At 38.4% G+C, this 17057-nt stretch overlaps 1 protein-coding gene across 1 annotated transcript in view; it reads right to left on the minus strand.

Moving 5' to 3' along the window:
* LOC108054920 (guanine nucleotide exchange factor DBS) overlaps positions 1 to 17057 on the minus strand; it is a 253926-nt gene that overhangs the window by 33144 nt on the left and 203725 nt on the right. The window contains exon 7 of the mRNA XM_070212541.1: positions 3685 to 4143. Coding sequence (XP_070068642.1) covers positions 3685 to 4143 — 459 coding nt within the window. The remainder of the gene's footprint in view (positions 1 to 3684; positions 4144 to 17057) is intronic.

Here is a 17057-nt window from a genome sequence, read left to right on the forward strand (position 1 = left end):
TATTCTGATCTTATCTGTGGCCTACGCAGAGGCCGCGTCTGCCTGAGCGGGAGAGTTATCATTTGACCCCCGCACAGGAACCCTTGGTGCAGCGTGAGAGACATCTCAAGTGATTATTTTCGGCTAGGCTCAAGTGGCCTGCACTTAGAGATTACAAGTGCTAGCACCGCTCCCTTGTAGAGTTTACAATTACAGATCATAGTTTATGGCTCTAGATAGATTTACATATTGACACATGACATGGACAGAGCTCATAAAATCTTATACTTTATTTATCAGTGTTCGTCTGAACATCGGTGTTCTTTAAATGGTTGTATGAATAGTACATCTTTGTTGAACTTAATCAAAATATTACATTTATTTCAGCCAGGCCGATTGAGACTTCTTGGGACCAGAACTGTTGCGCCTGCATTTATCATATTTAATTTTTTCTTCTAATAGTTTTTGATATAGATAACCGACATAAAATAGCTGCTCAGAGGGTACATGATCGGCCATGGCAAACCAGGCATAATTTCTGGAGAGATCTGTTCAACAAGAACACTTTTTATAATAAATCTAATACTTTACGAGTTCAGTACATGTCAATATGTTAATTGATCTAGAGCAGCGGTCGGCACACACATACAGTGAAATTTTGTTTTATGTTTGTGTGGGTGATTTGCACGGGGCAGCTCATTGTTGTGTGTGTGCAGACCGCTGTTCTACACTGTACGTGAGCGACAGAGAATGAGCAGAACAATTCCCTATGCTCATTTAATTGGACTCTGCCGACCGCTGATCTAGAGTCGTAAATAACGATCTGTAACTCAAACCCTACAAGGGTGCAGTGCTAACACTTGTAATTTTAAGTACAGGCCACTTGAGATTGACCATAAATATAGTTCTCACACTGCACAAAGGGTCGCCTTGCAGGAGACCGTTGCTAAGGCTCCCGCTCAGGCAAACAGATGTGGATAAGTGAATTATAAGAATTTCATGTTAGTTACGTAAGCAAAGACTTATTTAAATAAAATCAGTTTTTATACAGAACTCAAACGTGAAGGTTGTTTTCCTTATTACAGGATTCCCTTTCAAGATCCTTTAATTTTGTACGGAGACGTAATAATGGCAATTACTCTTATTATTAATCCTGGTCTTACATTTACATCTAATTATTTTTAATATTTTTAGAAGATAGGCTTACAATACATGGATACCTAAGACCTGCAATCGGCCAAGCAAAAACCGGGAATGCTTCCAATGCAATACCAGCCGATCAGATTTTGTGTAAGAAAATGACCAATATAATTTATGCCAAAGTTTTAAACAATTCGGGCAAGTAGTTTTTTTTTACCCTCGAGTGCCATCCCCAGATTAGTTCATTCCTTTAAAAAAAATTCGTTGATCAATTTACTAAAAGCGTATACCGCCGACTCGATGCGGTTTTGCCTTAGTTTTCGGTAATTTAAGTTTTAATTGAAGGCTTTACTCGAAGTCGATCTATTTTGATGAGCTTTGCTAAGAGAGCACAAAAGAACGCCTTACTTTTTTTATAGGTTTTAGTGAACAAATGTACGTAAAAATCCAAATTTGTAAAACATTTTTTTGTAATAATTTGATTATAAAAACAAGAGAGAACGCTATAGTCGAGTGCCTCGACTATTAGATACCCGTTACTCAGCTAAACAACTTAATAGAAATATGCCTTCTTATATGTTTTTCGCCGCTCGATTTTTACCCAGGGATCTCTTTCTAGAAGAGGCTTTCTAGAACTTTCAATTCTGCCTAGCACATCTTCCGTCTCTCTCTAGCGCAGGTAAATGCACTTGTGAAAAACGTATACGAGCAAAAAGAGACAAAATGCGCGCCCCATTTCAAATAATTTAAAATTTGCATTACTCTACGAGTAACGGGTATAATCAGTTGAAGAAAGTTGCAGTTTTTAACGGTTCATAAATCTTAAACGACATAATATTTTTACTGAGGTTAATTATACCCGTTACTCGTAGAGTAAAAGGGTATATTGTATTCGTGCAAAAGTATGTAACAGGGAGAAGGAAGCTTTTCCGACCCTATAAAGTATATATATTCTTGATCAGGATCACTAGCCGAGTCGATCTAGCCATGTCCGTCTGTATGAACGCTGAGCTCTCGCTGAGATACAAAAGCTAGAAGGTTGAGATTTCCCACACATATTCTTGAGCTTCCTACGCAACGCAAGTTTATTTCAGCTGAGCGCCACGTCCCCTCTAAGGCCCACAATCGCCCACTTACGATTTCAAAATGTGTCTGACGCCCACACCTTTAAAGATTTTCGAGAAGTATAAATGTAATTTTGTTGTTATATCTATCGAAATGTAGAAGACATTTTTTAAATCGGACCATTCATTAAAAAGTTATGCGCAATCAAAAAAATGTTATATATCCATCTCCCTCGCACTCCCTTTAGCTGAGTGACGGGTATTAGATAGACGAGACTCCAACCCGACTATAACGTTCTCTCTTGGATTTAACCCTTAGGTCAGTAGGGGAGAGTGGGGGAATTTCGTCAGCATTTTTTCAAAGCTATTTTTTGTCCATCTTGAGACACGTTATCATATATCTATTTTTATTGTTGAATGCGGTTAGCACCAAGCTTAAAAATGTCACATTCCCCTATTTTTTTAATTACCTTGGTGATTTATAAAAAAATAAAATGTAAAACCAATATACTGAGGCAATTTCGCCACACAGGGGGGTAAAATCACCACACCACCGGGGCAAAAAAAAAAATGTAGGGAGTTTAACGCCTGTAAATATGCTACACTGATCAAGCGTACCATTTTTGTTGACGTCCTATATTTGTTGCTGCTGCTGGTAGTCTGTTCGTTAGCCAGCTCGTCAAATATAAAAATATGTATTTAAAATAGGTGCGACTTTACCCTTAGCGTAGGGTGGCGAAATTTCCCCAGACAGTACTTTTTTAGAAATAATTATTTTTCTTCCGAAATTAGGCGCAAAGTTAAAAATCACTGACGCAGAAATGCACATTATAGCACTGTGTATTATATAAAAAATCGTGTATCTTATTCCTTTTGAATTGTGGCATACAGAAGAAATTTCGTCGAGAACTAAATGTAGCTTTTGAACTGTTAAAACACATTTAATATTATAGCTTAATTATCTTGGCCTTCTGTGCAAAGCAAATGCATTGGTTGTGTCTGGCCGTCTTGAAGGACTAAAACAAAAAAATTATATATTTTTACGACTTATGGATTCCGAGATATTGCAGGTGACGAAATTGCCCCTGTGACGAAATTCCCCCACTCTCCCCTACCTCAAATAGTCCTGAATACATGCAAATAAAATTTTCTTCAACTTTTAATTTATAGCCAATTTTTAATTTAAATTTTTAAATCGCTATATTATTCAACCGCGAGCTAAGCCAGAAGAACGCCATATGGGGTTTAATCGTATTGATGAGTACTTTCAGGTTTTGAAATCCAAAATGCAGTTACATTTCAAAACCATAAAAATGTTGCACAGTGTAATACATATACAAATAGGCAGTTGTCGAGTATCAAGTAAAGGACCGTTCACACTTATATAAGTTTCATCAAGGTGCCACGACCCATCTAACGCCCACAAGTTGCAAAAAACCATACCATAGATGGCTAAATTTATTTATTTTTCATTGGATATACTATTATTTGCATTACTCACCGGGGAAATATTTTTATTAATTAGACATGGTTTGTCTTCACTGTTTGAACAATCTGAGCTCCAGGTCCACTTTTCCTGTAGATGATTGCCCGATGGTCCATCAACGGTATTAAAGTTTGTAAAGCGTTCATTAATGCTGTTGCATTTTGAATTCCGGTTAGAAGTTTCAAAATTAGATTCTATAATTATCGAACGGCTCGGAGGAGAAAGTATAATGTTAGGGGTGTCCCAAGATATTGCTTGCTTAAGACCTTCATGGTTAAAATTGTTATGCTTTATTTTTTCGCCTTTTAGCTCTTCGAGCTGGTTAAGTAGGACCCGCTTAATTTCCGCAACCCATTTTTGTTTTACACACGTTGTGGGTGCCTGTAAGGTGTAAACTTCCTGGCGTCCCTTAAGCCAAACTTCAAAGCGCTTTGTATCGCCTCGCACAGACTCAGTCAAGCCAATTTGTGACATCTGTAAATGTACATGTTAAAATATAATTCAGAAAATTGTTTAATATATTTTATTAGAAAACAAGAGAGAACGCTGTACTCGGGTTCGTGTCCCGACTATAATCGTAGCTCAGCTAAAGGGAGTGCGAACGCTGTACTCGGGTTCGTGTCCCGACTATAATAGTAGCTCAGCTAAAGGGAGTGGAGGGAGATAGATATATGTAGATATTTTGATTGCGTATAACTTTTTAATGAATGGTCCGATTTGAAAAATGTCTTCTACATTTCGATAGGTATAAATATACACAACAAAATTGCATTTATACTTCTCGGAAATCTTTAAAGATGTAGGTGCAGGACAAATTTTAATATCCTTAGTGGGCGATTATGGGCGTTAGAGGGGGCGTGACGCTCGGCTGAAAACCTGTGTGTGGAAAATCTCAACCTTCTAGCTTTTGCAGTTTCCGAGATCTCAGCGTTCATACAGACGGACAGACGGACATGGCTAGATCGACTCAGCTAGTGACCCTGATCAAGAATATATATACTTTATGGGGTCGGAAACGCTTCCTTCTAACTGTTACATACTTTTGCACGAATACAATATACCCTTTTACTCTACGAGTAACGGGTATAATTATATTGTTATTCTAGACGCATTCCAAAAGCACATATTTTAACATTTTGCTTAATGTATGTTTAAAGGTAATGTCAAAGCCAAAGCTCGCAAATAACTGTTGACCGATTCGTGCGGTCCCCAAATAAGTGTTTTTTTCTCAGACTTTGTGCAAAGAATCAAAGACAAACCGATTGAATTGTTCGTACAAAAATATTGCTCGCACTCAGCCGATGAGCAGTTGTTTCGGCTTTCTTTTGCTCGGCTCGCTTACAACAGACTAAAAGCCGAACCATCAGGCAGCCGACGGAACTACTTCGTGTAGTTGTAATCGGGAAAAGACCGTTTGCGATGCCCTTTTTAGTCAATCGCTGTGCAGAGCTCAACATACAGCGTGGTTACAAGGAAAAAGCAATCGCGATCCTTTCGAACAGCCGATCAGCAATAACTGCAATATACAGTAACAAAGTGACCTCAAATATAGTCTTAGAGGTAAAGAATAAGCTAAATCTATTGGGCAGTCAAAATAGGCTGGCCCTCAGATGGATTCCGAGTCATAGGGACATATCCGGAAATGAAACTTCCGATAAAATTTCAAAATTAGGGGCCGAACAGCCCCTGATAGGACCAGAACCAAACTGTGGCAAATAAAGACACACAATAAAATAATACTTTAGAAAAGAGGAAGGCACCAAGAGGAAGAACACTGGATAAGTACTCCAAGGCAAGCCAAAGATAACTATAACAAGAAGAGGTTCTTCCCTACTCAACTAGTCATCTAGGTAAAATAGGAATAACCAGCAGTATGACCTGCAGATTCTGTGATATGGAGGACTGTCCAGACTGTCCAGCCTTAACAAATGTAATAAGCAGAATCTTAGGATTCAGAACTCTATCACATGAGCTCTTAGGAAGTATCAACCCATCAAAACTCCTCGACTTTGTTTGAGAAAATTAGTTGATATCTGAGCTGTAAGCTCTGAATGGGGCTACAATAGATCTGAACAGGTAGCGGTACACTTGACACCCCAATTAAATTATTATTATTTCAACTTTTAACTGATACCCATTATGATTTTTCAACGGATTTATTTCGAGTTTTTACGATATATACAGCCGACTTACAGTTGCCCAAAAAACACATTATTCATCTTTGTCGAGCTGCTGCGTTGCATTACTTTATAATCATATTAATCTGTAGGGGAGAGTGGGGTGATTTCGTAAGCATTTTTTCAAAGCTATTTTTTGTCCATCTTGAGACACGTTATCATATTTCTATTTTTATTGTTGAATGCGGTTAGCACCAAGCTTTAAAATGTGACGTTCCCCTATTTTTTTAATTACCTTGGTGATTTATAAGAAATTAAAAAGTAAAACCAATATACTGGGGCAATCTCGCCACATAAAGGGGTAAAGTCGCCACACCACTGGGGCAATTTCGTCACCTGAAAAATGTAGGGAACTTTACGCCTGTAAGTATTCCATACAAAAAAAATTTGAAAAATTTAACCTTTTGATTTTCGAAATCCCAAATTTTCGAAACTGGACGTGGCCAAAAAAAGTAAATGGTTGTCAAACGTGGACAAACGATTCCCATATTCAAAATTCGAAATTTTAAATTTACCCGACCCAGCTTCTCTGAGCTCTGTATTTCGATAACTTGATTGTAGTGCAACCACGTCGGCTGGTCTCTTGTCGATATCCGATGGAATGACTTGTTGTATTTAGCCTTGGCCAGCAAAATAAGCTATAAGGTTTCGCTGATACCTTTGTCGATTTTATGGCACACGCTCTGCCAGGGTGCTGCGGAAACGCTCCACCTGTGCATTCGAGATGCTAACGCCGAAGTGGTTTCCAGCACGGCTCATTATCACAATAGACGACTCTAGCTTTGGGAAAGACGTTCAGGAGTTGTAATAGGGCCGGTTTAAGATGCACTATGGTCCTAGAGGAAATTATCTGGACCATGGCAAACATTGTCAACGCACGTAAGGAAGTATTTTTCATCTGTGGAAAAAATGCTTACACAGAAAAAAAAATTGATATTAAATTGCACTCAAGTTAACATTATTTCATATCAAATTTGGGCCGATATTAATTAATGCAACATTGATATTTCGAACATATCAAGTTGATATTTTCTAGAATATCAAGTTCATATTTTTAAATATCAATTCAATCTTAAGAAAGATTAATTTTTAAAATAACATTTGAATTTTGCGGTCTCGATATCAGATAAAAATTGAATAAGAATAAGAAAATAAAAATTGGGGAACCGGGAATTATCCCTGTTGCATAAGTTCCTGTTTCTCAACTTGTTCTTACATAAACTACTTTTAGTTGCAGATTTTATCTGAAATAATAACTGAATTTATTGTATAATTAACAAATTATGAATATAAAAATCAAATAACTTACTAACTTGAGAAAAACATCTTGGTCGCTCGTGGGAATCGAACCCCTTGCATCACAGTTTGCAGTCAAACACTCTACTAGCTGCGCCAGGGGAGCATCACATGAGGCGCTGTACAAAGTACATTCATATTTTGTTCTCTTGGGTTCGAGGTTTTTACTCTTACTTAACCATTTATGTGTGTGTTACATAAACTAAACCAAACCAAAAAAAAACTTTCGCTCTTTCAGTGAACGGTCGTGTTTTTGTCTTGCGCTCCGAATTTTTGTTCATTTTGTCCATAAACCATCGGGGTTTAACTCGAATTTTCTAACATTTAAATAGCTTTTTATGTCACTAACAACATCCGTTCGCTTCGCGAGTGCATAGTGATTGTTTTGTGTTTAAATTAACTAAATTAGTTTGCACGCCCAGTCTCTGTGCAGTGTTTGTTGTTATTATTTTATCTTATTGCATTCTCCTTTTCTACCAAACGGTGTTTGGAGCGGTAAGAATCTATACGGTAGTTACCCGCTCTCCCGCACTCCCGCATAAAACGTTGTTGTTGGCACAGCTAAAACTTGTGCTCCCCCGCTTACTCACTCCCGCTCACTCTCTTCCGCTCTCTCTTACTCTCGTAGCTTTTTTCTCTTTGCACCGTGGTTCGGAATATAGCGATAATGGCTGTCTGTTGTTCGAAGAAATGCAAGTCGTTGATTTTGGCTGGACAACAGAGCATTCCGTGCCATTCGTGCGATAGTATTTTTCATGCAAAATGTCTTGGCTATTCGGGCCTGGTTCGCGATGCAATCGACATGAGAAGTGGCTTGCGCTACTATTGTGAAGAATGTATTGCGTATGAAACCCAGGCAATCTCTATAAGACGGCTCACAAAAAGCACTGTAACGGAATTAATTCGTAACAGCCGTAGAAATACGGATCTGCTTGTGGCGCTTTAGTCGCAGCTCACTAGCCGTATGCTATCTGAGCCCGATTCTTCTAAGCGTAAAAAGTTCGCGGTCGATAGACAACCCACGGAAGACGCTAGTGCATCTCTCTCTGGCGATCCGGGGTCTGCAGCACAGCAGTCGATCTCAGCTGCCGCACAAATGGTACTGAGGTCGAAAGCTAAAAAAGATTCGGTATCCGAATGTAAAGATCGTGAGATTTTGCCGCATGAGACATCCGAAAAATCTGTTAAAAAAAATAAAGAAATGACTCCAACGCCGCATGTTGACTTAACGTCTGGAGTACCGACTGGAACTGGTAGTGCAGCCATAAATGCTGCAGTACTAAAACCTGTCACATGCGTGGTACCTAAAACAGTCACCTGTGTACCGCAGCGGAAACAAATTTTTGTTTCTCGGCTGAATCCTCACCTTTCATCCCTGGACATTACGGCCTATATCCGTAACAAAGTTCAGATTGATGATCTAAAGGTTGAACGATTTAATTTTCCATATGCTAGGGAAGTATCATCATTTAAGATCGGAGTTCCCTGTGCTCATTTTGCAACGATGTGCTCACCCAATTTTTGGCCTGCAGGCATTTTTGTTAAAGAGTACGAAGCTAGAAAAAAGAAAATTCGTTCAAAGGAAGTTGGAAATCCCTTTAAAGAGCCATCCACATCTTCATCTGTATCTGTCTCAAAAAACTAGATTCTTTCCTTCTGCTTTCCTATCAGGATAGCAGAGGTTTACAAAGTAAGTTGACCAAATTGTATACTGATAGTTTTTCCTTGTCTTCCCATGTTATTGTGTTCACAGAAACTTGGTTAAAACCGGAAATTCTTAGTTCCGAAGTTTTTTCAAGTAAGTTCACAACGTACAGGCTTGATCGTCCCTCCCGACGAGGAGGTGGAGTTTTAATTGCCGTCAACTCAGAATTAACGTCTGATGAAATAACGTCCGACGAAATAATGGACATTGAATTTCTGTGTATAAAACTATCCCTTCAGGGTATTTCTATATACATAACATGATCTTATATTCCGCCGTCATCTGAATTCCCAATATATGCAAATCATCTGTCCGCTATCCAGTTTATTTCAAGTAAACTATCAGAGAGAATTCAGTTAATAGTTTTAGGTGACTTTAATATACCTAGAGCGACATGGTCCACCGTCGAAACCTCGAATATATTGTTACCTTCAACGCAGCATGATTTTCTTGATGGTTTGCTTGATATTTCATTGTCTCAAGTAAACCATGTTCTAAATTCGTTAGGACGATTACTGGATCTATGCTTTGTTTCAAGTCCAGATTGTGTCTGCATAGTTAAAACCTCTGCAATTACTTTACCAGAAGACCCATATCACCCAACGCTAGAGCTGACTGTTGACACGGGTACAAAATTAATTGAAATATGTGAAAAGTCAGCTAAACGCATCCCCTGCTTCCGTAGAGCAAACTTTGCACTTATCAATAGCCTTATCGCTTGCTCGGATTGGTCTAATCTGTACTTATGTACTAATATGACTGAAGCTGTTAATATATTTTATAATGTATTAAACGCAGTTTTTGATACATGCGTAAATTTCTAAAATTTCTAGCCAACCTCCGTGGTTTAGTAAAGAGTTGTCACGACTTAAAAATGTGAAGTCTAGACTGCCTTTTCCCGATACTTAAGTGCTCGGTCGGATTTTACCGTGCTTAACGCTCAGTGTTACAAAAACTATTTAGCTCGTTGTAAGACGCAGTTTACACTGGATCCAAAACAGTTTTATAATTTTGTTAACACAAAGCGTAAATCTTCTAGTTACCCATCAACCCTTAAATTTGAAAATTCCGCCGCAAAAACTGACCAGGCCATAGCCGATATTTTTGCACAGTTTTTCCAAACCACCTATTCAACAAGTCCGTCAGATCAGTCTTACCCATATGACATTCCTAAATCAAACTTTATTTTTTGTCCAGTTATAAGTGAAAGCTCACTTCTTTTAGATTTGCAAGGGGTCAAACCAGTCTACTCTCCGGGTCCTGACGGAGTCCCTGGATGTGTGCTCAAGTATTACGCTTGTGTAGACAATTGCATAAACTTTTTACTTTGTCTTTAGAAACGTCAGATTTCCCGCATAGATGGAAGGAATCGTTTGTTATCCCGCTTCATAAAAAGGGGAGCAAATTGATGATCTTCTTAGGTGGATCTTAAGTTATTTGAATGGCAGGACTTTTAAAAACTCTTTATCATCCCTAATCCGAGTTACGTCCGGTGTACTACAAGGAAGTCATCTTGGTCCGCTCCTGTTTACATTATTTATAAATGACCTTCCTCTAGTCCTAACGAACTCACGTGTACTTATGTACGCAGATGACGTTAAGTTGTGCCTGCAATTTAATGATCCCGCACAAAGTTTAGCTTTACAATCTGATCTCAATGCATTTCAAACATGGTGCTTGAATAATGATTTAAATTTAAATGGTTCTAAGTGTAAACTAATGACCTTTTTTCGTGTCAGCCCTTACTATTCAACTTATACTTTGAGCGGTTGTGTGTTAGATAGAATAACGCATGCTGACGAACTTGGAGTCTATATGGATCCCAAACTTAAATTTTCGGATCACATTACTACCATGGTAAATAAAGCCAGGGGCATGCTTGCATTTATCAAAAGGTGGTCGAAGGAATTCGATGATCCTTATGTCACAAAGATCTTGTTTATTTCATTAGTCCGACCAATTCTTGAGTACTGCGCTCCAGTTTGGAGTCCCCAATATGGGGTGCATATAGACCGGATTGAGTCTGTGCCAAAAAACTTTTTAATATTTGCCTTACGGGGACTTAACTGGATACAAGCCTAATACTGCCATCCTATTCTAGTAGACTACTTCTAATTAACTTGCCATCATTAGTTAATCGAAGAACTATGCTTGGTATTACGTTTATTAGGAGTCTTATTCATGGGGATGTGGAGAGTCCCGAGTTACTGGGTCGCCTGCATTTTAATGTGCCATATAGATGCACAAGAAACTATATTCCTCTAGTTTTAAATCATTGTATCTCTAATTATGTAATGCATGAACCTTTTAGAGTACTCTGCAATGACTATAATAGACTATATCACCTAATATCATCTACCGACTCACTGCCTAAAAAATCTCAATTTGTATTAAATATGAATATTATTGAGTAAAAAAAAAATAAAAAGACGCAAAGAACTTCCGCCTTGACGTGGGACTGAGCACACACTTCCGACTATACGCTTTTATAACATATAATCCGCACGCTTTAGTCCCCTAGGCTACCGATTAGGGAAATTCATAAAATTTTTTGATATTTTATCATATCAGTGTCATATGATTTCATATAAATTATAAAAATACTTGTTTAAAATACCGAAGTCAGTATTTTTTTGAACAAATAATATGAAATAAGATCAAAATAATATTTATTTATGTTAGAATGATATGACAAAACTTGATCTTAAAAAAGATCAAAATAACCAACACTTATCAATTTGATATTTTGTCATATTTTTTTCTGTGTAGAGAAGTGTGTGTTGGTTTGCCATTATTTAGAATGATATAGTTGCTGTTGAGTATAAATTTCGCTAAAATGTTTCCTCTTTTATTATTCTTGGGTGATCCCCACATACTATTCCAACTTTTAAAGTCACCTGTGATAATAGATGGTGTGTTCGTGTTTAGGAACATTGTTTTCAATTCATTTTGTGTGAATTTTTGATTAGGAGAAATGTATGTTGCGAATATATTAAATTTTTTTGCTGACTGGACTTCGAGAGCAATGGTCTCGAATATATGTCCTGTAGGGATTTGTCTGTGTTGTAGTGTTTTATGAATTAATATGGCGACTCCGCCCTTAGCTACGATTGTGGATTTTGGATTGTGTTATCTTATTAAAATTAAGAGTTCGTTATAGTTGTTACCATAACCGTTTATATTCCATTGTAGTATATTAAGAGACATTTTTAAAGTGTTGGAAGGTTGGAGGTTTTCTTAATTTAGATTGTGAATTCCTTCTGTGTTTATTAAGTTCTTAATTTTAGATCTAGTTAGCATTGAGGTTTTTGCGTTCTCGTTGGATTTTTTAAACCCTTGTAGAGGGAATTATAATTTCAGTCAGATGTTTGCAACGCAAGGAAGGAGACGTTTCCGACCACATAAAGTATATATATTCTTGATCAGGACCAATAGCCGAGTCTATCTAGCCATGTCCGTCTGTCCGTCTGTCTGTCTGTCCGTCTGTCCGTCTGTCCGTTTCAATGCGAACTAGTCTCTCAGTTTTAAAGCTATCGCGATGAAACTTTCCCGAAAGTCTTCTTTCTATTGCAGGTAGTACATATGTCGGACCGAACCGGATCGGACCACTATATCTTAAGGCTTCCATAGGAATATTCAAACAAATATAAGAAAATTCATTGTAACTTTGTAGGAAGTAGGCGTTTTGATTCTTGACTACTTATGTATAAACAAAATTAAAATAGAAACGCTGAGTCTGGAATCTGGAACTGCACCGAGTGAGCATTACTTTATCTGCAAGGGTATATAAGCTTCGGCTGGCCGAAGCTAGCTTCCTTTCTTGTTTAAAAGTCTTTTATCTCTTTTGGAGAGGTTTTTTGGGTAAATTTTGCATGTTTTAGACTTATGGTTGGCATTTTGTTCCGAGCTGATGGAGCTGGTGGACATCCCATCTTCGTCTTCATAGGTGATAATTTTCCATTGGTCGCTTGTTGATGGTTTCTCCAAGGTTATTGATGGTGTGGGTTTAGTTGGGCTTTGTGTAGCTTCCTGTTGTTGGTGTGTTTGACTTTGGCTCGACTTTGCAACTGATGAATACAACGACCCATCGTGTTGATGTCTCTCCTTGTAGATTGACCAGGCTTTTCGGTAGTCCACTTTTTGTAAGGTTTTTATTGCTTGTACTTCTTGGTGGGTTATAAAGACAGGGCACTTCCTATCTCTTGGGTAATGATTGCTATTAGGGTGTTTGTTTTCTAGGCAATTAATACAAGCTGGAGTCTCTTTACATTCTTCTCCATTCAGAACGTCGGTATGAATAGAGCGGCAGCAATTAGGGCAGGCTCCTGATCTTTCGCAGAACTTTGCAATATGTCCGATACGCTGGCAATTGCTACAACGCATTGGCTGTGGGATATATGGTCGAATTTTGATTCTTTCATATCCAATGTTGATGTTTTCCGGTAGGTTGAGTAGCGAGTATGTAAGTATTATAAGTCCAGTTTCGGTAGGGATTCCAAACATTGATTTTTTTCCAAATTTTTTTTTTTTCTATGACATTTTGTTGTTTTAGGTTTTCCAAAATGTCTACCTCTTCGCTATCTCTTAAGTCGTTGCAGTATATCACTCCTTTGCAAGAGTTTAGTGACCGATGTTCTGACACTTGAATTGGTATGTTTCCAGGCATTATGGTAAGTTTGCAGAGTTTTTCAGTTTGGTTTGGGCTCTTTGTTTTAATCAATAGGTGTCCTTCTCTAGTTTTTTTGCACTCTGAGACTTCTCCACCTACGGCAGAGTCGATTGACTTTTTGATTAAAAACGGTGAGGTTTTTTTAAATGTTTCATTGTCCGATCTAGAGACCACGAGAAATTTTCCTTTGGGTGCCGGGGGCCTCTTCCAGGGGGGATACTTGTTGTGTTACGAGCGCGAGTCAAATAGTCTTTTAAACTGATAAGGGATCTATAAATAGATTACGCGTAGTTTAACTTCGGGTACTGGAAGGTGTTTTTACTTGAGCGAGCACAAGAAAGGCACAACCGTTTGCATTGACTGTCGAAATTGAACTGTTATTCTAAATTTATCCGATAAGGTTCATGGTTCTTTTATAAGAAAGATAATTTATCCTAATTAACGAAATAAGTGTTTTGGCTCGGAATATCCCATTATTTCATGTGAAATTTGAACGGGGACATTTGATAGGGACTTTGTTTTTCGACTTAGGGCCGGTTTCTCGAGTGCCGGCTAACATTTCTCGAACAGATAAAGTCCCTGCTAAGGCATTTTGGCTTTCTCGAGCAACAATGTGAGAGCTAACTTTGACAGGGACTCGGAGCCCCTGTTAAGCGTTTTCGACTCGATAGAATGACAGCTGATTTCCCAAAGCCAACTAAGAATAAGAAACGAAATCACAGCTGACTTTTCCTTTGAATTATACCCAAAGAGCTGATGAAATAATCGAAGCACGCCATTTTTTGCCCTTCACAGCACAATTCTGTGCGTTAACAGCACTCTGTAATTGTTTCTCGTTCAGATAAATTAAAGCGGTCGAGAAAGCGGATTTGCTTTTACGAACAGTTTATCTGGTATTTAAGTTTTTCGAACAGATAGCTATCAGGGACTTTGACAGGGACTCGAGAAACCGGCCCTTAGGCATCTCTGTATGCTCCAGCAGTTTGCAACACTATGTTTCCCACGCTGATTTTTAAAGGCATTTTTCCACTATGCGATTTTTTCGGTATTTTTAGGTTTTTTCGATTGGCAACGCGATAGGCGGACGTGAGGTGTTTCCATTAGCAACGCGTCTAAAAACAGCTGTTCTGCTATTGTCATTTGCGAGCTGAAGTAAGCAATGGATTTAAATAATTTGCTATTGATAATTGTAATCGCAGAACAGCATTTGAACAGCGTGGAAACATTTCTGCAATAGCATTTATTACGGCAGAAAGCAAAAGGTTCTGCTGCAGAAGGCGTTCATATATATAGATCTGAACAGTCATTTAAATAATTCTTTGACACGACCCGCGATAGCAGTAGCTGCAGCTTCAGCGGTGGCACGTCACTGAACAGAATCTGAGACGGGGCAGAAACGCCTACAAGGACATTGTGCGCAAAAAGAAGAAGGATGTGCCCTTTTCCAGCAGTCGCCTGTCAACGTGTGTGATTTGAATATGGAATGGCCATCTATGATCAAAGCAGATTTTGCGCCTGTGCTCAAATGCGACCAGGAGGTCGCCTTGATGGACGAATGGCGCACGCGACGGGGAAGCCCATGTGGCTGCGCTGCAACGACCAATATTTCGCTTCCGATCCTTTCTGGCCGAGCCATTCCATTGGATAAACGAACTGCTATTGGCCTTTATGCGCTTGGATCATTCTCGAAATACTGAAATATTGCCAGATCATTTGGCATATGTGATATATCAAATACCAATCTATACGAAATAAAGTATCAACAATAAATGGTTTTAATATTTCCCGCTTCTTATCAGCCTCTTATCAGTGTTGGGTCCAGAAAAATGTTCATGCCTGTAACGCGACAATTTTCCACCCTCCCCTCCTCATCACACGCCAACAAGTTTTGTATGGGATTTGGGCGCGTTGAACGGTAAATGGATGCAAACGCGACGCGTCCATAATGAGCAGAGGGTATAATACTATTCTGTCGAGTGCCTTGCCAAACTGCAAAGGGACCAAAGGGAAATATTATAAAATTTCCCTAACAAATAAGGGAAATTTAGTACTGTTAACGGAAAATCCGATAATTTTAACAAATTCACTTCCGAGTAAAAACTGGAACAGGCCGGATTATTTTGACATTATTTTTTCTATCCTTCCCTATGGCAGTTATATAATATAGTCGTCCGATTTTTGGTAAATTTAATTCCAAATTCGGAAATATTAAAAAAATCATATCCTAGAGAAGAAGAGAATACAATAAAAACCAATTAATTTCCCATTAATTTTTCGATCTTTCCTATGAAAAAACTTTGCAAACTTTCACTGCTTATTTTGTGGAGTAACACATTGATTTATTATTTCTTATTATGGAAAATCGTAGCAAAGGTATTTATAAATGTATCTTAGATTACATGTTTTGATTATTATGGCTTGTTATCCAACTGTGAACTGTTTGATATGTGTATCTTTTTGGCTTAAAACACGAGAGAACGCTACAGTCGGGTTGGTGTCCCGACTATCTAATACCCGTCACTCAGCTAAAGAGAGTGCGGACGCTGTACTCGGGTTGGTGTCCCGACTAATAAACATAAAAGTATAGAGCTGCGGTTAGAACAGTAGTAGTGTTGCCGCCCTGCTTTTTATACCCGTTACTCGTAGAGTAAAAGGGTATATTGTATTCGTGCAAAAGTATGTAACATCTAGAAGGAAGCGTTTCCGACCCCATAAAGTATATATATTCTTGATCAGGGTCACTAGCCGAGTCGATCTAGCCGTGTCCGTCTGTATGAACGCTGAGATCTCGGAAACTACAAAAGCTAGAAGGTTAAGATTTTCCACACATATTCTTGGGCCTCCTACGCAGCGCAAATTTATTTCAGCCGAGCGCCACGCCTACCCTAACGCCCACAATCGCCCACTAACGATTTTAAAATGTGTTCTGCGCCCACATCTTTAACGATTTCCGCGAAGTATCAATGCAATTTTGTTGTGTATATTTATACCTATCGAAATGTAGAAGACATTTTTCAAATCGGACCATTCATTAAAAAGTTATACGCAATCAAAATATGTATATATATCTATCTCCCTCGCACTCCCTTTAGCTGAGTTACGATTATAGTCGGGACACCAACCCGAGTACAGCGTTCGCATTCCGTTTAGCTCTTGTTTAAACTGTGTTGTTGTAAATTTTGTAATCCAATTACTTTAATAGTACAATTATAACACAGGCCGACAGTTTTTTTGGTGCAGCCCTATGGCCATTAAATTGTGTTAGTATAGACGGATATAAGCATAACTGCATACTTAGTTTTCGAGTTTAACGGGTGGTATTTGTGCAATTGCGGTTTGAAAAAAGGAGCAACATTTAATTTTATGATTTAAGATATCTTCGAGGGTCTGTGCTCAGTTGTAATAAAACCTATGCCAAAAAATTGCTTAGGTGCCCCTCTACATAATTGCAGTTAAGTCAATCAAAGCCTATGAGCCATTGAAGTAATTCTATTCACCTCTATTCCCAACCAACTTGATGCGGTGAACAGGCTTAAAAAAA

The sequence above is a fragment of the Drosophila takahashii genome, chromosome 2R (assembly GCF_030179915.1).
Source record: "Drosophila takahashii strain IR98-3 E-12201 chromosome 2R, DtakHiC1v2, whole genome shotgun sequence".
NCBI classification, from domain to species: domain Eukaryota; kingdom Metazoa; phylum Arthropoda; class Insecta; order Diptera; family Drosophilidae; genus Drosophila; species Drosophila takahashii.